Source organism: Pecten maximus, chromosome 1 (genome assembly GCF_902652985.1).
Source record: "Pecten maximus chromosome 1, xPecMax1.1, whole genome shotgun sequence".
Classification (NCBI taxonomy): Eukaryota; Metazoa; Mollusca; class Bivalvia; order Pectinida; family Pectinidae; genus Pecten; species Pecten maximus.
The window spans coordinates 11644131-11669140 of record NC_047015.1 but is presented as its reverse complement, the minus strand read 5'-3'; the positions used below and the strand labels follow the sequence as shown (position 1 = coordinate 11669140).

General features: G+C 35.8%; 1 protein-coding gene across 1 annotated transcript; it reads right to left on the bottom strand.

Annotated features, from left to right (window-relative positions):
- Positions 1–1158: 1158 nt before the first annotated feature.
- On the bottom strand, positions 1159–24345 carry LOC117324973 (2-oxoglutarate and iron-dependent oxygenase domain-containing protein 3-like). The gene is made up of 10 exons (XM_033880826.1): positions 24289–24345; positions 8984–9073; positions 6664–6872; positions 6313–6388; positions 4657–4699; positions 3429–3493; positions 3175–3231; positions 2856–3009; positions 2185–2308; positions 1159–1599 (listed from the first exon to the last, which is right to left on the bottom strand). The coding sequence occupies exons 2-10, from the start codon at positions 9037–9039 to the stop codon at positions 1457–1459; spliced, it is 927 nt and encodes a 308-aa protein (XP_033736717.1). The 5' UTR covers positions 9040–9073; positions 24289–24345; the 3' UTR covers positions 1159–1456.
- Positions 24346–25010: the final 665 nt, after the last annotated feature.

The following is a 25010-nucleotide window of genomic DNA, read 5'->3' as shown; positions in this document are numbered from 1 at the left end:
AATATCTGCATATATTTCTACAGAGATATTTCTATCTGTTGAGGTTAAAACATCTCCAAAACAAGTTTACATCATGAACTAAAACAGCTAGGGCAAGGCCTAGAAATAATTGTAACTAACTAGAATTAACAACTACCCATACTTCGTTGTTGTAAAGCGTTTTGTTTCGCGGGATCACAGTAAAACTCTTGCTGAAGTGTTTAACGACTATTTTACTTTTCAATTATCAACAAAACAAAGTTGGTCCATGCTACATTGCATCCCTATTTTTAACTGCGTATCAAAATAAAATCCAAATTACCCAACACTGCCTAAATTGTACTAAAATATACACATGGTTCTAAACCAAACTGGTGGACTCTGCGCTACGGACCAGTCTTAAGTCGTCACACAGTACGGACCAGTCTTAAGTCGTCACACAGTACGGACCAGTCTTAAGTCGTCACACAGTGCGGACCAGTCTTAAGTCGTCACACAGTACGGACCAGTCTTAAGTCGTCACACAGTGCGGACCAGTCTTAAGTCGTCACACAGTACGGACCAGTCTTAAGTCGTCACACAGTGCGGACCAGTCTTAAGTCGTCACACAGTGCGGACCAGTCTTAAGTCGTCACACAGTACGGACCAGTCTTAAGTCGTCACACAGTGCGGACCAGTCTTAAGTCGTCACACAGTACGGACCAGTCTTAAGTCGTCACACAGTACGGACCAGTCTTAAGTCGTCACACAGTACGGACCAGTCTTAAGTCGTCACACAGTACGGACCAGTCTTAAGTCGTCACACAGTACGGACCAGTCTTAAGTCGTCACACAGTACGGACCAGTCTTAAGTCGTCACACAGTACGGACCAGTCTTAAGTCGTCACACAGTACGGACCAGTCTTAAGTCGTCACACAGTACGGACCAGTCTTAAGTCGTCACACAGTACGGACCAGTCTTAAGTCGTCACACAGTACGGACCAGTCTTAAGTCGTCACACAGTACGGACCAGTCTTAAGTCGTCACACAGTACGGACCAGTCTTAAGTCGTCACACAGTGCCAAGTTAATATACAGTACTAATAAAGCAAAATCAGCCGGCACTGCCGCTCACCAGGATAAAATAAGCCCACACTACTTTTGATTGGGGACAAATTAAATTGACAATTTAAATGAAAACCAAGTATACTAACCACATTCTTAATGGCCCGGATCGAAGCGCAGGAGGGGTCTTACTGTGGGGAAAAAAGCTTCCAGGGAAAACCAACATAGCTGACCCCATTACTTTTCACGACAGAACGGGAATCGAACACATGTCGCCTAGGTGAAAGGCGAATGGGTGACCACTGAGTCACATGACCAACCAAAACCAAAAATGATCCAAAAACTTGACACCAAATACCAGGAATGGTCAATATGAAAATCATATATCGCGTCTGTCTCCTAAAAATACTATAGAAATGAACGGGATTATATGTTATTCTGTTCGTAACACCGGATCGCTAATCGCCTGGGTAGGGTCACATGTAAATGATATTGTGATGGCAAACCGCTCTCCCTCTATCAGCTTCTCCACGAAGTGGACGTTCTCTGAACCGGAAGTGAAAAATGACACTCGACCTTCAAAAGAAAGCATCAGTATTTTATTACAAAGCATTGAATGGTATTTCATTTAAACAGGGCTGGAAAGAGAAAATGGCATATTTCAAAAGAAAATAAAACCTAGCCCAACATAACACAAAAGATAACTACATCTTGCCAAGACCATCTAAGGATAAATTCGGGCAAGTCTTTAAATCTTAAAATGACAATATGTCGACTGTCTTCCCTAGTAACCCTCTCCCAACTATCACCATTTAGCTTATTGATACTATTGAAATAGGAAGTCTTTGAATTGTTTGTTTTGGGTTGTGTTTTTTTGGGGGGGGGGGGGGGGGGGGGGGGGGGGGGTTGATTTCTCGGGGTTTTTTTTGTTTTTGTTTTGTTTTTGTTTTTTTTCAATGTGGACCAACCCAAAACTAGCAATACTTGGTCAGGACCATCTTCAGATCATTGCAGGCACGTTCGAACTAAATCCCGCCACTGGAAGTTGAGAAGTATGAAATGTGAAAGTTCAGAGACAGTGCATAACGACAGACGAAACACGATGCTTACAGGTTATATGGACCCTGATCAATTAATGTTTCTCGTGGGCTACAAACTTACCAAGTCTGGGCTCCACTGTTCGGTTGACGTCCTTATCTACGAAGATAAACCTGCCGCCCGAGAACTCCTTGCCATAACTGGACAGGTATAGAAGTGACGTATAGTGGAATGATCCGTACGTCACCTGTCAAACAGCAGTTGATAACAAATACTTAACAAACAGAGTGGACATTGAATAGTTTAATATCCGCGCACCTTTATATCAACGAATTTACAGTATGAATGCACGAAACATCAAAGACAAATTGCCACTTATCGTCAGAGTTGTAATGTATTTCCTGTTATTTTGGGTTAAGCTTGAAAATACATAAATAGCATATTATCAAGTTGTAAGCACGTGTTATATCTAGAAAGTACATTTCTTTAAGTTCTAATGTGCAATATTTGTACAGGAGAATGCATCGTGCAAATGGTGCTGTTTAGGGAATCTATGACAAATGGTTACACATAAACAATCGCGTGTGGCTTATTTAGTAACATGACAGGAATATATGGAGAAAGGCATTGTTCTCTCTGTTATGTAGCATGTTAGATGTCAAAACTTCGATACTGTCCATCCATGCCATTTGTATCATAAACCAGTATGAATGTGGAACCCATTTGTCATTCTGAGTGCTAACATCATGTTACTGTATCGTTGTGAAGTGCGCACTAGACTAAATATATCTCACCTTGTCGATATGCGCATGCCAGTACTCATCGTGTACCGTACTTGCTGGTTTGGTATTCATACGAGAGAAAAACGTAGGTTCGGTAAGGAACAATGCACTCGGCTTTACACCAAACTCTTTAGCAATGGCCTGATGGATTCTTGATTTCACATTACTGTATGAGAAAACATTATAAAATTATTTTAGCAAGGTAAAAATACAGCATTACCAGTATAAAATAAGTCTGTGTTTTACGTAAACAGGTATCGATTAAAAGTTTTAATATGAGTACTAGTGTTTCTCCAATGCTACTAAACAAAACCAGAATTACGAGACTCACCTATATACACGGAAATCCTCTTCGGTGAATATAGTTTCAGACATTGTTTCCAGTACCCTTGAACAAAGAGAACACACTACTTAAAGTTGCATCATTGAAGGTCTACATGTAAAGATTGTCATACGTAGTCAACATATTTAAGTTCGTAAGTGGACGCATGTACCTTAGATAGGTATAATCTAAATACATGTAGATTGTAAAATCTAAAATATATCCAATACTTTAATGATATACCGGAAACATATAATACATACTTGTAGACGTTGACAAACGATTTCCCCTTTGACAGTGCCCCTGAATGAAGATCCAAAATGGATGCCTGAAACAACATTTCGTAAAAATTACAATCTGACAATCGGCTGAGGGAGACACTTGTAAATAATAGCACCGATAGCAGTGATTGATATTTAAGCATTGAACTGTTACCAAATGGTAGTATACAGTTGATATGAATACAATTTGGGTGACAGATCAATAGAATGTCGCCCGGTATTCACAATTGCATAATTTCCGATTGTATAAAATCCAAGCCGTTTTTCGGCGCAATGCTATACGGTTAACATTTAGAAGTGATGCGGCTTTGAACAGGTATTGCACCGGACAGACTCGATTCCTCGGAAATACTTAAGTTTCTATCGACTGGATTTACGTTAATTTCAGAAGAATATCAGTTCTTAAATTCTAAATGAAAGTCGTCTTGACAGTAGGTGAAAACGATTTCAAGGATATTTCGTTCGAAACAGATTAAAGTCTAACCAGTCACATCTTAGGCCTAGCAGACGATTTTCAACTTCACAGGGGCTCGATTTTGTAAGGTAGGCCTTTGACATCAGTGAATAACCACAACACTAAAATCTATATACACACACAACCGGAAAACATGTCGATGCTCCCGATTTTTCACAAGATTTGGTTTTTGGTTTTTGTTTTAATAAATACTGGACTTTTGATGTTGCCGTATCTTACATTTCTGAAAATTCGGAAACGAGCCCCTGTGAGTGTGACGACATTGACAATTTGATAATTCCTAGATCAAGAACGGCGCTTATAGTTATTTTGTGTTGACTACATTGTGTTTTAAATATAAAATATTACTTTCATAACTTGTGAAGTTGCTTTATTTTTTGTTGTGGATTATAAATGCCAGCATTCGAAAGCTCTCCATGCCGAACGTAACTGGCGGCCATTGTTTTGACCAGCAACACCTGGGGCTGTATCCCTACTCTGACCGAATCACTGTAAATTGTAGTATACAGTCTCATGAATATTATTTGGTTTACTAACGACATATAGGCAAATGCAACACCGAATGTAAATATAATGATATAATGCGTTACAGTAAGGCATGAGGTTATGACGTTCTGTAAACACAATAAAAACCTTCGCAGATAGGTCGGTTTGTTCACTTATACGTTAATGTCCAACATTTCTATAAATTCCTTACATTATTTAATAAAGGAAGAAAATAGCAGTTATACTTACTCCTCCTTCCCCTCCACCCAATGCCAGACCTCTCTCCGCTACCCTGAATAGAAGGTGACAAAACATACTTGAAGTATAACGATAAAAACCAAGAGATTCCAGGTAACTAGGATAACCTGCATATTGAATCCAGGAGAGATATTTGAGGAACTTTCTGTAAATTAGAAATAGCAATGCTTATCTTCAACTATAAGCTATTTTGATTTCTGGATCAGAAGACGAACCTACTAGTTTAGTTTGAGTATTTCTCAAGAAAGAGCAATACAAAACTTCAACCGTGAAAATAAAAGATGACCAACTGTCGGTGATTTTGTTTCTTGGATAAGACTCGCATTCAAATGAGCACAACAAAAGAAATGAAAAATAAATCCAGTACTTTTCAAGAAATACCGATAAAAAAACTTCAACTGTCAAATTCACATATTACCGTCTTGCGCCCATATCGTTTTCCCTCACCAGTCCCAAAATCAAACGAACATATACAAATTGAGAAAGATCTATTGAGTACTTCTTAAGAAATAGCAATAACAAACTTTAATTTTGAAAATGAAAAATTGCTTCCTGCAAGCCATTTCATTTTATTTCTAATTAACAATTGGCCCCAAACAAACCAATTTAACTGTATATTGATATTTACCACCAAATAACACATTCTGACTGAATATTGATATTTACACCCGAATAACACAATCTGAATGTATAGAGGATATTTACACCCGAATAACACATTCTGACTGTATATTGATATTTACCCGAGAACAACTCAATCTCACTGTATATAATATTGATATTTACACCCGAATAACACATTCTGACTGAATATTGATATTTACCCGAGAACAACTCAATCTGACTGCATACCGATATTTACCCGAGAACAACATAATTTCACTGTATATTAATATTTACCCCCGAACAACACATTCTGACTGCATACCGATATTTACCCGAGAACAACACAATCTGACTGTATATTAATATTTACCCCCGAACAACACATTCTTACTGCATACCGATATTTACCCGAGAACAACACAATCTGACTGTAAAAATTTACCCCCGAACAACACATTCTGACTGTATATTAATATTTACCACCTAACACAATCTCGCTGCATATTGATATTTACCCCTGAACAACCCCATCTGACTGTATATTGATATTTACCCCCGAACAACTCAATCTCACTGTATATTGATATTTACCACCGAACAACACAATCTGACTGTATATTGATATTTACCCCCGAACAACACAATCTCGCTGCATATTGACCCCTGAACAACATAATTTCACTGTATATTGGTATTTACCTGCGAACAACACAATCTGACTGTATATTGATATTTACCCCTGAACAACACAATCTCGCTGCATATTGATATTTACCCCTGAACAACATAATTTCACTGTATATTGGTATTTACCTGCGAACAACACAATCTGACTGTATATTGATATTTACCCCTGAACAACACAATCTCGCTGCATATTGATATTTACCCCTGAACAACATAATTTCACTGTATATTGGTATTTACCTGCGAACAACACAATCTGACTGTATATTGATATTTACCCCTGAACAACCCCATCTGAATGTATATTGGTATTTACCTGCGAACAACACAATCTCACTGTATATTGATATTTACCCCCGCAGATGTCTGGCTTCTGATTCTGTCACCAGGTCATCCATGACTACTCGTGCACACCGTTTAGGTTTACAGTCTACAAGTCATTAAAAATAATTACAAATAACTTTTAAAAGTTCTCAAAATCAGATATATTCACACAATAGAATTAGTGCAATTGATGATTAGCGTTTGTCTATTTATAGACAGTGATTTTATGTCATCAAATATAGCAAACAAAACATACATTCCACAATGTGATTTGATAACTTCATATGTCAATCTCAAAATAATGACAATAAGCGGGGTAAGTTAATCCATGCATGTAAATATCATTTATACATCAATGAACGCCATAGTATAAGGGAATACCTTGAAAAGGTTCCTTGTCGTAGTCCTTAGAGCAAGTCACCTCGTGTACTTTTCTGTCCGTCGTCTGCCCAACTGGCACAAATGTTTCTAACCCTCCCTCCTGGTATGTCACCATGTAATATAACACGGAAAAGATGGCCACGGATATTGAAGATATGTATAGAGGTGTGAGGGAGGTCTCTGGGACATCTTTCTTCTCTGATGATTTCCTGACACCAAAATCCATTTTAACTTAGTAAAAAAACTCACACTCAGCCATGTTCCCACAACGTCCAACCGCGTCCTGGAAAAGCTTGTACTTGTATTATGTACGTGGTAGAAACTTATCAGGACGTGGTATGGTTTTAATGGACGTGGCGGACGTGGGTGAAATCTAAACATGACCGTGGGTCGAATCAGAACGCACTAACTAAGAACCAGCACGCTCAGCTGAAGACCTGCATCCTGAAAATTTTGAGAAACATTGCGAGTGTGTGGTCAAAATGGACAATAATGCAGTTTTCATGCTCATATTATGACGTCATTGCCAAATTCTAACTGCTTCCAAAACGCCTCCACTGATCCCTTACCCAAAATGAGCTCTTAATAATAATAATTAAGCTGTGAAGCGTAGCGCAGACGGAAAGGATTGTAATTGCGCTCTCACTACGACCTCTGCGCTTGTACAATGATCATGACAATGGCAATTGTTTATTCTCATAAACAGTACAGTGCAGAGAATATGAACATTAACAAATGGTATGACCATGCCACGTTTTTGAAGGCCATGCTTGGTTGTCAAAACGTTCACGCGGTGCTTACTTTTCCTGTCTTGTAAACCTCTAATATTATTGGAGTAACTTCGTTCATGACACGTCCGCATCAGATCCTCACTGCGTGTAAACATTCCGAACACTATAAGTGATGGCCTTCTTTCGTTGGGTTCGCATTTGTCTTTCAATTTTGATCGACTAATGACAGAATAAATATCATGTCAAGCACTACTTATTTGGAAGAAGACGAACGCAGCATGTAAGGTGTGTGGAACATGCCTAGTGCACGCGTAGACAGATATTTTTGTCATAATAAGAACGTAGTAAGAACGCATTGGGCGTGGTGCACGCGTGTGCGTGGTAAGGAATTAGGGAAAACGTGTCGGACGCAGTAAGAACCCGACAGGAACGTAATGGGGACATAATATGAACGTAAAAACTACATTATTGTCCATTTTGACAACGAACTCGCTGTGTTTCTCAAAACTTCCAGGACGCAGCACAATCTTAATGGTCTCCGTTTTAGAATGATGTTGGTAAAAGTTTTAAATGCAAGATATATACAAAGGCGATGGATGGGAAACCAAATTTCTGTTGTAATATTTTAGCACAGTAAGACAAACGCTGGTTGTCCTTTGAGACAATTCCTATTACAGAATCCGACAGGTTCTTTATATGGTATAGAAAGAGATGCAGTCCATCGGAACACTTCAAGGGCGACGTGTTCCGATGGACTGCATCTCTTTCTATACCATATAAAGAACCTGTCGGATTCTGTCATATCATCAACTTGCCTAATCGCTAACGACTACCTTATGCATCGCCAACTTTAAACACTTAAAATGATCATAGATTAATAATGTCATTATCACCAGGCAGAAATACCTCGACTACCAAGTATGTAAGAATGGGAAGACAGATAGGATTGCATTCAATTCTGCATAATCGTCAAAATTAAGTGCAAACCAACATTGATTAAGGACTCTAAATATCGAATGATCTCAAATGGTATACAGCTATTAGCATCAAAGTCATAGCAACCTCGGGTTTTAATGAGAAATTTAAAACAAAATGCCAGACGAAGTACAGAAGACACGTCACTAATAAGATAAATCATAGGTTACGATTTGATTATTCAGAATTCGTATCAAAATGTGATAGAAAAATTAGAAAGACTAGAGGAAATCAGCTGGTCTAATAACTGGGGTCTATCAGATGATGACGGCCAAACCCCAACTTCCTCTAGCCCTGACAGCTAATGACGGTTGTGTCACAGAAATGTTATGTAGCAAAGCAGAAGGAAACCTCGGCGTCCATGTATAAAGAAACAAGCAGCTGGATGTTTGACATTAACCCTGTCAAATAATCCAAAACTCAACAACCAATTATATGATACACAAATACAAGCGTATATTTAATTACATAATTCAAAACCGCGAGATAAGTGAAAACTGTCAAACTGTCCTTACTATGACAGGTGTGTGATACGGTATATTAGTATATTACTGACTTGGACGTATAACATGACAGCACGGGTCAGTTATACGTTAAAAAACTTTTCCACTTACCCGCCATTTCTTTTCGGCACTGGAACTTTCCTTGGCGAAGACGATTTCCCGGTCATTTCAATATGTTCCCTATGCTGTTAGAGGGTATGGCTACAATTATACACCAATTCCATTCATCATATTTATTTAGAAAAGAAAAAAAAAATCTAATGTGAATTGTAAGTATTGTGATTATTTTCTTATTTGCAAAACTTAATATGAACCAGAACCCAGGCACTGTGTGATGACTATCAATCTAACGCTATCCAATAAGACCGTAATCGATACTTAATTAATGTCAACACATCGTTGGTTTAGATAAAACAATAAAGCAAACCTTCACGTCCATAATTGTGAATCTTTTAAAACAATAATAACAATATAGAGAGTAGCCTACATTATCTTCATTCTGTTCAAAGGTTGCAAGAGAAATCCCCGCGACACTTTCTTTACTTTCATAATATTGTCAACTTCTTGAAATGTCCATAGCGGATATTGTGGTTACACTTTTCAAGTCTAGGAAAAATGTGTTTATTAACCTCTATGACATAGTATACCCGAAAACTACATATCATTTTAAGCAGTTAATCTAGGTCCCTCAATCATCTAATACTCGTTTATAGTCCAAACACACATGGACTGAAACAAACATATGCTACTCCAACAATGTTAGAGGTTTTACACGGCGAAATACTTTTGACAGGCGCCGTGTAACAATGTTAGAGGTTTTACACGGCGAAATACTTTTGACAGGCGCCGTGTAACCTCTAACTGCCCATAGCTGATTTTCCCGATGCTGACGATGAAATTTTCAAAGTTCGTTTATTGCAAAAATATAGCGTGTCAACTTACATTTAAATGATCAACGGTGTCCAATATATATTTCTTTCCATAATCCAATGATTAAATGAGAATAATTTCGTAACAAACACATATTATGAAGTTTTCTTCTTCCGAAGCGGAGCAGAGCGCAAGCAGAATATACTGCCGTTAGTGTTAGTAAAAATACCACGTGATTTGCCGGTTAATACAAAAAAGGATTACAAACTATGTCCTACAAGCGAAATACAACAAAGTCCGTATCATTTTGTTCCGTTTGAAATAACGACACTTATTTTGTATCAACCTTTAGGCAGCCATTTTTAAAAACGACTAGAAAAGTGAGTAGGGTCTGTCAGCCTACATCCCCGCCTGTACAGGTCTCTGTCTGTACCGGAAGGACCCAACTGTACCGGGGTGCATTCGATACAACATGTACTGTGACGTCTATACAGGCTTTTGTTACACATTAAGTGTTATTTAAAGACGAATGGCAATATCACAACTGTTCCTCTCAACATTACATCATTATTATTATTATCATCAATACAGGTACTGATCTTGACCGGTACGGTCAGGGATGTAAATTAAAGTTGTAGTATATCATGAATACAGGTACTAATATTGACCGGTACAGTCAGGGATGTAAATTAAAGTTGTAGTATATCATAAATACAGGTACTAATATTGACCGGTACAGTCAGGGATGTAAATTAAAGTTGTATTATATCATAAATACAGGTACTAATAGTTGACCGGTACAGTCAGGGATGTAAATTAAAGCTTGTAATTATATCATAATACAGGTACTAATGCTTGACCGGTACAGTCAGGGATGTAAATTAAAGCTGTATATATCATTAATACAGGTACTAATGTTGACCGGTACAGTCAGGGATGTAAATTAAAGTTGTATTATATCATAATACAGGTACTAATATTGACCGGTACAGTCAGGGATGTAAATTAAAGTTGTATATATCATTAATACAGGTACTAATATTGACCGGTACAGTCAGGGATGTAAATTAAAGTTGTATTATATCATAAATACAGGTACTAATATTGACCGGTACAGTCAGGGATGTAAATTAAAGTTGTATTATATCATAAATACAGGTACTAATATTGACCGGTACAGTCAGGGATGTAAATTCAAGCTGTAATATATCTTTAATACAGGTACTAATATTGACCGGTACAGTCAGGAATGTAAATTAAAGTTGTAGTATATCATAAATACAGGTACTAATATTGACCGGTACAGTCAGGGATGTAAATTAAAGTTGTATTATATCATTAATACAGGTACTAATATTGACCGGTACAGTCAGGGATGTAAATTCAAGCTGTAATATATCTTTGATACAGGTACTAATGCTGACCGATACAGTCAGGGATGTAAATTAAAGTTGTATTATATCATAAATACAGGTACTGGTGTTGACCGGTACAGTCAGGGATGTAAATTAAAGCTGTATATTATCATAAATACAGGTACCAATGTTGACCGATACAGTCAGGGATGTAAATACAAGCTGTAATATATCTTTAATACATGTACTAATGCTGACCGGTACAGTCAGGGATGTAAATTAAAGTTGTATTATATCATTAATACAGGTACTAATATTGACAGGTACAGTCAGGGATGTAAATTAAAGTTGTATTATATCATTAATACAGGTACTAATATTGACCGGTACAGTCAGGGATGTAAATTAAAGTTGTAGTATATCATTAATACAGGTACTAATATTGACCGGTACAGTCAGGGATGTAAATTAAAGTTGTATTATATCATAAATACAGGTACTGGTGTTGACCGGTACAGTCAGGGATGTAAATTAAAGCTGTATATTATCATAAATACAGGTACCAATGTTGACCGGTACAGTCAGGGATGTAAATACAAGCTGTAATATATCTTTAATACATGTACTAATGCTGACCGGTACAGTCAGGGATGTAAATTAAAGTTGTATTATATCATTAATACAGGTACTAATATTGACAAGTACAGTCAGGGATGTAAATTAAAGTTGTATTATATCATTAATACAGGTACTAATATTGACCGGTACAGTCAGGGATGTAAATTAAAGTTGTAGTATATCATTAATACAGGTACTAATATTGACCGGTACAGTCAGGGATGTAAATTAAAGTTGTAGTATATCATAAATACAGGTACTAATATTGACCGGTACAGTCAGGGATGTAAATTAAAGTTGTATTATATCATAAATACAGGTACTGGTGTTGACCGGTACAGTCAGGGATGTAAATTAAAGCTGTATATTATCATAAATACAGGTACCAATGTTGACCGGTACAGTCAGGGATGTAAATACAAGCTGTAATATATCTTTAATACATGTACTAATGCTGACCGGTACAGTCAGGGATGTAAATTAAAGTTGTATTATATCATTAATACAGGTACTAATATTGACAAGTACAGTCAGGGATGTAAATTAAAGTTGTATTATATCATTAATACAGGTACTAATATTGACCGGTACAGTCAGGGATGTAAATTAAAGTTGTAGTATATCATTAATACAGGTACTAATATTGACCGGTACAGTCAGGGATGTAAATTAAAGTTGTATTATATCATAATACAGGTACTAATATTGACCGGTACAGTCAGGGATGTAAATTAAAGCTGTATATTATCATAAATACAGGTACCAATGTTGACCGATACAGTCAGGGATGTAAATACAAGCTGTAATATATCTTTAATACATGTACTAATGCTGACCGGTACAGTCAGGGATGTAAATTAAAGTTGTATTATATCATTAATACAGGTACTAATATTGACCGGTACAGTCAGGGATGTAAATTAAAGTTGTAGTATATCATTAATACAGGTACTAATATTGACCGGTACAGTCAGGGATGTAAATTAAAGTTGTAGTATATCATAAATACAGGTACTAATATTGACCGGTACAGTCAGGGATGTAAATTAAAGTTGTATTATATCATAAATACAGGTACTAGTGTTGACCGGTACAGTCAGGGATGTAAATTAAAGCTGTATTATATCATAAATACAGGTACTAATGTTGACCGGTACAGTCAGGGATGTAAATTCAAGCTGTAATATATCTTTAATACATGTACTAATGCTGACCGGTACAGTCAGGGATGTAAATTAAAGTTGTATTATATCATTAATACAGGTACTAATATTGACAAGTACAGTCAGGGATGTAAATTAAAGTTGTATTATATCATTAATACAGGTACTAATATTGACCGGTACAGTCAGGGATGTAAATTAAAGTTGTAGTATATCATTAATACAGGTACTAATATTGACCGGTACAGTCAGGGATGTAAATTAAAGTTGTAGTATATCATAAATACAGGTACTAATATTGACCGGTACAGTCAGGGATGTAAATTAAAGTTGTATTATATCATAAATACAGGTACTAATGTTGACCGGTACAGTCAGGGATGTAAATTAAAGCTGTATATTATCATAAATACAGGTACCAATGTTGACCGATACAGTCAGGGATGTAAATACAAGCTGTAATATATCTTTAATACATGTACTAATGCTGACCGGTACAGTCAGGGATGTAAATTAAAGTTGTAGTATATCATAAATACAGGTACTAATATTGACCGGTACAGTCAGGGATGTAAATTAAAGTTGTATTATATCATAAATACAGGTACTAATATTGACCGGTACAGTCAGGGATGTAAATTAAAGTTGTATTATATCATAAATACAGGTACTAATGTTGACCGGTACAGTCAGGGATGTAAATTAAAGCTGTAATATATCTTAATACAGGTACTAATGCTGACCGGTACAGTCAGGGATGTAAATTAAAGTTGTATATTATCATTAATACAGGTACTAATATTGACCGGTACAGTCAGGGATGTAAATTAAAGTTGTATTATATCATTAATACAGGTACTAATATTGACCGGTACAGTCAGGGATGTAAATTAAAGTTGTAGTATATCATTAATACAGGTACTAATATTGACCGGTACAGTCAGGGATGTAAATTAAAGTTGTAGTATATCATAAATACAGGTACTAATATTGACCGGTACAGTCAGGGATGTAAATTAAAGTTGTATTATATCATAAATACAGGTACTGGTGTTGACCGGTACAGTCAGGGATGTAAATTAAAGCTGTATATTATCATAAATACAGGTACCAATGTTGACCGGTACAGTCAGGGATGTAAATACAAGCTGTAATATATCTTTAATACATGTACTAATGCTGACCGGTACAGTCAGGGATGTAAATTAAAGTTGTATTATATCATTAATACAGGTACTAATATTGACCGATACAGTCAGGGATGTAAATTAAAGTTGTAATATATCATTAATACAGGTACTAATATTGACCGGTACAGTCAGGGATGTAAATTAAAGTTGTATTATATCATTAATACAGGTACTAATATTGACCGGTACAGTCAGGGATGTAAATTAAAGTTGTAGTATATCATAAATACAGGTACTAATATTGACCGGTACAGTCAGGGATGTAAATTAAAGTTGTATTATATCATAAATACAGGTACTAATATTGACCGGTACAGTCAGGGATGTAAATTAAAGTTGTATTATATCATAAATACAGGTACTGGTGTTGACCGGTACAGTCAGGGATGTAAATTAAAGCTGTATATTATCATAAATACAGGTACCAATGTTGACCGATACAGTCAGGGATGTAAATACAAGCTGTAATATATCTTTAATACATGTACTAATGCTGACCGGTACAGTCAGGGATGTAAATTAAAGTTGTATTATATCATTAATACAGGTACTAATATTGACAAGTACAGTCAGGGATGTAAATTAAAGTTGTATTATATCATTAATACAGGTACTAATATTGACCGGTACAGTCAGGGATGTAAATTAAAGTTGTAGTATATCATTAATACAGGTACTAATATTGACCGGTACAGTCAGGGATGTAAATTAAAGTTGTAGTATATCATAAATACAGGTACTAATATTGACCGGTACAGTCAGGGATGTAAATTAAAGTTGTATTATATCATAAATAGAGGTACTGGTGTTGACCGGTACAGTCAGGGATGTAAATTAAAGCTGTATATTATCATAAATACAGGTACCAATGTTGACCGATACAGTCAGGGATGTAAATACAAGCTGTAATATATCTTTAATACATGTACTAATGCTGACCGGTACAGTCAGGGATGTAAATTAAAGTTGTATTATATCATTAATACAGGTACTAATATTGACCGGTACAGTCAGGGATGTAAATTAAAGCTGTAATATATCTTTAATACAGGTACTAATATTGACCGGTACAGTCAGGGATGTAAATTAAAGTTGTATTATATCATAAATACAGGTACTAATATTGACCGGTACAGTCAGGGATGTAAATTAAAGTTGTAATATATCATTAATACAGGTACTAATGCTGACCGGTACAGTCAGGGATGTAAATTAAAGCTGTATATTATCATAAATACAGGTACCAATGTTGACCGATACAGTCAGGGATGTAAATACAAGCTGTAATATATCTTTAATACATGTACTAATGCTGACCGGTACAGTCAGGGATGTAAATTAAAGTTGTATTATATCATTAATACAGGTACTAATATTGACCGGTACAGTCAGGGATGTTAATTAAAGTTGTAGTATATCATAAATACAGGTACTGGTGTTGACCGGTACAGTCAGGGATGTTAATTAAAGCTGTATATTATCATAAATACAGGTACCAATGTTGACCGATACAGTCAGGGATGTAAATTAAAGCTGTATATTATCATAAATACAGGTACCAATGTTGACCGATACAGTCAGGGATGTAAATACAAGCTGTAATATATCTTTAATACATGTACTAATGCTGACCGGTACAGTCAGGGATGTAAATTAAAGTTGTATTATATCATTAATACAGGTACTAATATTGACCGGTACAGTCAGGGATGTAAATTAAAGTTGTAGTATATCATTAATACAGGTACTAATATTGACCGGTACAGTCAGGGATGTAAATTAAAGTTGTAGTATATCATAAATACAGGTACTAATATTGACCGGTACAGTCAGGGATGTAAATTAAAGTTGTATTATATCATAAATACAGGTACTGGTGTTGACCGGTACAGTCAGGGATGTAAATTAAAGCTGTATATTATCATAAATACAGGTACCAATGTTGACCGATACAGTCAGGGATGTAAATACAAGCTGTAATATATCTTTAATACATGCACTTATTAGGGAACAACCAACCAATTGAAAAAATATATTTTTGAAACAGCCCCTGTGTATAGAACGTTGAGCCAAGGATGAAATGTCTGGCAGCCACTGATTGGCCAGTATGTTATGAAGTGAGAAAATAGATATGTAGCCTGATAGGTAACTATCAATAAGAAATGTTGATATAAATTTCTTAAGTCCGATTGGTTTTTTTCCCAAAAGTTCACGTAATAATAGTAAACAGGTAAACATTTAAGATTTTTGAGAATTTTTACTGCGAAATTCACCTATTTTCAAAATGGCTACCCTGGAGAAAATTTGAGCTGAAGGACCCAACTTTTTTTTTTGATTAGGTGTTATATCAGACCCTAAACTTTTGTTATAAACCATATTGTCATATTGAATTCAAGAATTTGAATGAAATACTCCAAAACGTTAACACTAAAGTCTATGGGAAAACAATTGGTTGGTTGGTCTCTATAAAGAAAAGTTTGAGAAACAACGAGGATCGCTGAGAATCGGGCGACGATCTATGGGATTATAGTGCGTATATTAAATGTGCATAAAACATTTTTTAATGATTTCATTGTTTTCACTTACGATATTATGAACACGAAACATCCAATATGTTCTATCACGGACATATATTTGAAGTTTGTATTCAAATAATCTTTTAACATTAATATATCAATTTCAAGAAACAAACTAATATATCAATAGTATTACAACAAGTATGATAATTCAAATGTAACACCGCTGACAACGTATTCAGTACTGGTCACAAAAATGCATCAAATGTATCTCAGTGCCGTACGGTAAAGAAATATGTTATCAATAGCAGCAAATGGAATAACTGAATAAATAAATATCAGCGTCAAAAAATAATCGCATATACATTTGTATTACAGAATTTCGGGTAAAATGTGGAGACTCTGCGCAACGGAATTTCATCTGAATGCAATCAATTATCTATTCGCATCTTAAATTTAAAAGATATAAAGATAAAGTTTAGCGTTAAGTACAGGTGTTCAAGATATTTAAAGTGTTGCATAAAAACATGAAACAGTCTCTTCTTGTTTTCTAATCATTCATATTTACCTGTATTGGGAGATAAAACATCTTTAAAAAAAATTATGACCTTTTATAACTGTAAGCCGATGGCTGACTTATATACCCCGCTCCCCCTCCATGCTATTTGCAAAGTACAGTTTTGTAGTATTTTGAATACTTACAAATTCATATTTCATTTTGGATAAATATGAAATCGGCCAAACGACTGAGGGGTATAGCTCTTTATAATGACCTATTACCATAGTAACCATAATTCTACACACGACCCTTTATATTTGTGTGAAGTTTCATTGGAATCGGATCACCAGTTAAGAAGCTGTCCGGACAAGGAAAACCTGTTGAAAATGACCGGCCACCTTGCCAACCGAAATTTTGTAATTTTAACAGCTGCATGCAAATCTACATTCGATCCTTTATATGCGTGTGAGGTTTCATTGGAATCGGCCCATCGGTTTAGGATGAGTTGTCCGGACACGATTATGGGACGACAGACAGACCGACAGGCCGATTCCAGTATACCCCCGGGGTACAATAAACTCAATCTTCTGAGACTGTTTTGTGTTAGACTTGGAGGTAAGCGTTGACGTGCGCCTAGCTAAGATGTTTACGATGAAACTGATTAGTAACATGCACGATACTTTCATCATACCTTCACATGAAAAATGACACACGCAAATAGGCTTGAAATAAGTTGTGCCCCCCTTAATCCGGAGAGGTGATGACTTAACCTTATCGGACATATACTAAAGGTTAGCAAGCCAGGTGTCCTGACAGGTAAAACAATCTCCCTGCACTGGCTAATAAGACAGTTTAGAATTGAAAGATAACTTAATTAAATTTCCACTCGAATTTCGGGTCATTAGTTTACTCTTAGCACTTAACATATCGAACAACTAATATTTACTAACGACCAGAAAAGACACACACACACGCACATTCGATGATGCGATAAATATGCAGATACTCTTTTCAGCAACTTTACAATTTTATATATACATCTATACATGAATGCAGAGATAACTTTCTAGGGTAACTTGTGTCCAGTCCTTTTGCATTTATCTGGAAATAAAACTTGTTTTAACTAAAGAGTGTTATCTTGACGGCAGGACAGCCATAGTGTCAATGACTATAATTAATTGTTTGATAAATGAGTATTATCGCCTTGAGTCGACCAGCTGTTTCCACAAACTGATCCCGCGTTTGTATACATTTGCTTCGGGAATAGAATTGTGAACAGTAATCTATGATAGACAGTAATGGTCAAGGGATTCGGGAACAAATTTACTGTGCCCTGAGGATTAGATCTACGTTTTGAAGTGTGGTACACCACTATGTGAAGATGTGATTACAGTTTGATAGCTGCATTCTTTGTGATTTGTGTGTTATTGCCATTGAAGTTATTTTTCACATTCTTATACTTCGCATAACAAATGATTTTAATTGGCATGCAAAAATATTTCATAAAGTGTCATCTGGATATTCGGCGGGGGATTTTGAATATCACATTCTACTTTGAGAAAATACTAGCTTTACTTGCACATGTAGTTGGTGCATTATGGACGTTAGCTATAAAGCATGAAAAAGAAATGATTTGGTCCAGAGGAAATGTTTCCCTCATACACAAAGAGATCTATATGCTTTATCAGTATATCAGTATTACTAATACAGAAACAAAGTACATTTTTTCTCGAGTGCGAAGCAAGAGTCATACGAGTGAAACAGATATTACCATTATTTTGCTTGCACTTTTAAAGGAGAAACAATACGACACCTTTTTGAATTGGCCACTTCACGTAGTAATTTACCATTGTATGATGTTAGCTGGTAATAATCGCTAACACAAATTGTAATATATCAAATACTACAGAGAACCCAATATGGACACGCAAAAGATTTTGATGGGAAACCAACTACTTCAACCTTCACTTCGTTCGGGTCCTGACACTAAAATCGGCGAATCTTAAAAGTTATATCATTACAGGGTTTTTCGGCATTGTCGTTTGAGATTGATCATCAATACATACGTATTAAGATCAAATTGTCAACAGTATTTGTTACACAATTATTTATTAACTAATATGGGATACATATTCGTAAACTTAAAAGTCTTTCACAATTAACAGGACGAATGTTACGTCCAAAAATTACCCAATAAATCAACAGTAAATTGACGTGACATCAATCTTAAATATCTAATGGTTGTATATGCCAAATTAGAGGGGTCTAGGATGCATACTTGTGGACACAATATCTTTTTAAATACTAACCTGCATAACTTTAAGGTGTGTAGACGCTGACGCGGAAAAGAGCATTACCCCATTAGTAAGTAGTGACCAATTATCTAAAAACGGACCCTGCTTATATCATTATAACTCTTTACTTAAGGAATGGACTTTGTTCGCTACTTACCATTTCTACCTTCTATGCGTGTTTTTCAATGCACTTCCAAATGTGCACGTAATTTTGATGCTGCTCTGGGTTTATATTTTGAAACTGGACATAGAGGGCAGTGGATGGATAAATAATCTCCGCTACAGCAGTCATTACATCTGGACAATTTTGACTGCAGAGTTCTTAAGGAATCGAATACGTATTGATTCATGCTTTCCCACAGACTTTTGTCTGCAACTGAAATAAACACGTTCTGTAGTTAGTATGTTTGTATTATCAATCATAGGATTAACAGAAAACCATTGAATATTAATAGTATGTATGTAAGATACTGCCATTTTTACTTGCGTATACAGTGATGTAATTTTTCTATCTTTAACCACTTTATGTAAAATATTATGTATGACTACGTATACCACTTCAAACTTTCGACACTGATATCCACTCCATGTACCCGTTTAAAGATGAAACTTATTTTCTCCGATATAACTACAAATCGCAGCCGATAGGTGTACAGGTTTTCCATATAGTGCTGAGATTTCCCCGCAATTCTACAATATGGTACATTAAAAGGCGAACGGCTAGCGCATGGCAACAGATTGAGGTAACCAAACTTTTAGATACTTTGTGAAACTTGCACCACGGGAAACTGACAAAAAGTTGCACTCTCCTCAGAAACAAGACAGATGCAAATATTGATTTACATCCCTGGCCGTACCGGTCAACATTAGTACCTGTATTAAAGATATAATACAACTTTAATTTACATCCCTGACTGTACCGGTCAACATCAGTACCTGTGTCAAAGATATATTACAGCTTTAATTTACATCCCTGACTGTACCGGTCAACATTAGTACCTGTATTAATGATAATATACAACTTTAATTTACATCCCTAACTGTACCGGTCAACATTAGTACCTGTGTTAAAGATATATTACAGCTTTAATTTACATCCCTGACTGTACCGGTCAACATTAGTACCTGTATTAATGATAATATACAACTTTAATTTACATCCCTGACTGTACCGGTCAACATTAGTACCTGTATTAATGATATAATACAACTTTAATTTACATCCCTGACTGTACCGGTCAACATAAGTACCTGTATTAAAGATATATTACAGCTTTAATTTACATCCCTGACTGTACCGGTCAACATTAGTACCTGTGTTAAAGATATATTACAGCTTTAATTTACATCCCTGACTGTACCGGTCAACATTAGTACCTGTATTAATGATAATATACAACTTTAATTTACATCCCTGACTGTACCGGTCAACATCAGTACCTGTATTCATGATATAATACAACTTTGATTTACATCCCTGACCGTACCGGTCAACATTAGTACCTGTATTAATGATATAATACAACTTTAATTTACATCCCTGACCGTACCGGTCAACATAAGTACCTGTATTAAAGATATATAACAGCTTGAATTTACATCCCTGACTGTACCGGTCAATATTAGTACCTGTATTGATGATATACTAAAACTTTAATTTACATCCCTGACTGTACCGATCAACATGAGTACCTGTATTCATGATGTGATACAACTTTGATTTACATCCCTGACTGTACCGGTCAACATCACTACCTGTATTTATGATATACTACAACTTTAATTTGCATCCCTGACCGTACCGGTCAACATCAGTACCTGTATTAATGATATAATACAACTTTAATTTACATCACTGACGGTACCGGTCAGAATTAGTACCTGTATTCATGATATAATACAACTTTGATTTACATCCCTGACCGTACCGGTCAACATTAGTACCTGTATTAATGATATAATACAATTTTAATTTACATCCCTGACCGTACCGGTCAACATAAGTACCTGTATTAAAGATATATTACAGCTTGAATTTACATCCCTGACTGTACCGGTCAATATTAGTACCTGTATTGATGATATACTACAACTTTAATTTACATCCCTGACTGTACCGGTCAACATAAGTACCTGTTTTAAAGATATAATACAGCTTTAATTTACATCCCTGACCGTACCGGTCAGCATTAGTACATGTATTAATGATATAATAAAGCTTTAATTTACATCCCTGACTGTACCGGTCACCATTAGTACCTGTATTCATGATAGAATAAAGCTTTAATTTACATCCCCGACCGTACCGGTCACCATTAGTACCTGTATTGATGATATACTAAAACTTTATTTTACATCCCTGACTCTACCGGTCAACATGAGTACCTGTATTCATGATGTGATACAACTTTGATTTACATCCCTGACTGTACCGGTCAGCATTAGTACCTGTATTCATGATATAATACAACTTTGATTTACATCCCTGACCGTACCGGTCAACATTAGTACCTGCATTAATGATAATATACAACTTTAATTTACATCCCTGACTGTACCGGTCAACTTTAGTAGCTGTATTTATGATAATATACAACTTTAATTTACATCCCTGACCGTACCGGCCGAAATAAGTACCTGTATTAAAGATATAATACAACTTTAACTTGCATCCCTGACTGTGTCGGTCAGCATTAGTACCTGCATTAATGATAATATACAACTTTAATTTACATCCCTGACTGTACCGGTCAACTTTGGTACCTGTATTTATGATAATATACAACTTTAATATACATCCCTGACTGTACCGGTCAACATAAGTACCTGTATTAATGATAATATACAACTTTAATTTACATCCCTGACCGTACCGGTCAGCATTAGTACCTGTATTAAAGATAATATACAGCTTTAATTTACATCCCTGACCGTACATGTCAACATAAGTACCTGTATTAAAGATATATTACAGCTTGAATTTACATCCCTGACTGTACCGGTCAATATTAGTACCTGTTTTTATGATATACTACAACTTTAATTTACATCCCTGACTGTACCGGTCAACACTAGTACCTGTATTAAAGATATATTACAGCTTTTATTTACATCCCTGACTGTACTGGTCAACACTAGTACCTGTATTAATGATAATATATAACTTTAATTTACATCCCTGACTGTACCGGTCAATATTAGTACCTGTATTTATGATATACTACAACTTTGATTTACATCCCTGACTGTACCGGTCAACATAAGTACCTGTATTAATGATAATATACATCTTTAATTTACATCCCTGACCGTACCGGTCGACATACGTAACTTTATTTATGATATAATAAAACTTTAATTTACATCCCTCACTGTACCGGTCAACATCAGTACCTGTATTAAAGATATATTACAGCTTTTATTTACATCCCTGACTGTACCGGTCAACACAAGTACCTGTATTAATGATAATATATAACTTTAATTTACATCCCTGACTGTACCGGTCATTATTAGTACCTGTATTTATGATATACTACAACTTTGATTTACATCCCTGACTGTACCGGTCAACATTAGTACCTGTATTTATGAAATACTATAACTTTGATTGACATCCCTGACCATACTTGTCAACATAAGTACCTGTTATAATAATATCATACAGCTTAAATTTACATCCCTGACCGTACCGGTCAACATTAGTACATGTACATGTATTAAAGATATATATTACAGCTTTAATTTACATCCCCGACCGTACCGGTCAATCTTAGTACCTGTATTTATGATATACTACAACTTTAATTTACATCCCTGACTGTAAAGGTCAACATCAGTACTTGTATTGTTGATATAATATAACTTTTATTTACATCCCTAACCGTACCGGTTATGTTTTTCGTAGTGGACATTATACAACGATCGATATCATAACAGGTATGTTATCATTCATTATTTGTACAATTATAGTGCTTGATTACACAAGTCAATCATGATTAGATATTGTCAATGGTTATTTTGAAACTTCCATAACCATTTCTTTATTGAAATCTTGATATTCAAAGTGTTCTTGATGATAGACAGTTTGAACCCTACAGTATCTTTACAAGCATTACAACAGCAACGAACGCGCCGCAGTACAGTTGGGGACTTCCTGTACAGACAGAGACCTGTACAGACCGCCCGTACAGACGCGGATGTATGCTGACAGGTCCTGATGAGAAAAGTACTACAACAACATGGGCATGTATTGTGTGTGTTCAACACCGTATTATACTATATATTTGTGTCTGTGACATACATATGGGATAAATATTGCATACATCATACGTAGACATCGTTGTAATGACCTGTCAACCACTCAAGTGTTTTTTTCAAGCATATTTTGTTCCGTCCGGATTTCGGGCGGAAACTGCATCAAAGAATTAGATCTAGTGCTTCGGAAATAAGAGGTCGCAGTCGGCAAATAATATCCGATAGAAAAAGAGCCGACCAGCGGCCTCTTGTGTTATAGGAGTAAAACATATGCATGCAATCCATACATGTGAATTGAAGTGTCAAGAAACAATGTTATACAAAATAGGAAGCACATATACATATATTACTTTTAGTTAACATATGATTCCTTCCAAACGGAGTTACTAAGATTACCTAGACACGTTCCTGTGTCCAAGAATGATATTTTCAACCCCGGACCAGGGTTCGACCCCTAAGCTTAGATCAATAGTTAACAGTACTGTGGTTGATTGTATTAGCCTACGGCAGGACGAGATTCCCGAGAGTCTCACTTGGTTGACGGGTCCATGCTTTCTTATTCTAAATCAAACTCTTTCACTGATTATCATGTCTAGTAGTATGCATCCCAACTGGAAATATTACAAAAATCTTGGTAGCAGACGTGGATCTTACCTGGTGCACTGCATTAGGTTGTTGACTCATTACACGTGTGATTGTTGTTATAAAAAGTGGAGAGTGATACAAGGGAGGTAACTGTGCTAAAGCCAAAATCTTGGTGTCAACACACCGTTTACATTTACCTGCTCCAAGTAGTTTTCATGGAGGCTGGGTTGCTTTCCTCGTTTCAGTATTTTACGGTCAAAGAACCTAGCTACTTGTCAGGTCACAAACAAACCGCTATCAGAATATCATGTAACTTTAATTGCGGAGTAAGCTTTTACAGGTATACAAAATCTTGAACAACATTGACAGTCTGCAAAAAGAAAAGCTCTTCACCCTATACGAATACATGGCCACAAGAGGGCACTCGAACAAACTGTTAAAAAATATAAGAAACAAGTAATCCCCAGCTATTTCAGTAACAGGGTGATTCAACCGTGGAATGCTCTACCTGAACATGTGATCTCTGCACCAAGTGTCAATTGGTTTAAAGACAGGCTAAACCTGCACCAAGGAAATTCAAACATTCGTTTTTATGAACACCAAAACACGAAAAGAAAAACGAATAAATTGTCGAAGCTAAAAAAGGAAACTTTCCACACTTAATTATTTGACAAAATTTATAACATTTTACCTCAGTAAATTTCAGTAAATTCTGGACTTTCTGAAATCACATAATAAATACGGAGTTGACTAAGAAGACCAAAATTAAGTAAATTGGCACGAGTTTGTTA

Excerpts from the sequence above, each read along its gene's own strand:
- LOC117324973 (XM_033880826.1), bottom strand. The coding sequence starts at position 9,039 with ATGACCGGGAAATCGTCTTCGCCAAGGAAAGTTCCAGTGCCGAAAAGA. Across the intron at positions 6,389-6,663 it reads CGACAAGGAACCTTTTCAAG|ACTGTAAACCTAAACGGTGT; the intron begins GTATTCCCTTAT and ends AATGACTTGTAG. Across the intron at positions 3,232-3,428 it reads TCGTTTGTCAACGTCTACAA|GGTACTGGAAACAATGTCTG; the intron begins GTATGTATTATA and ends TCTTTGTTCAAG.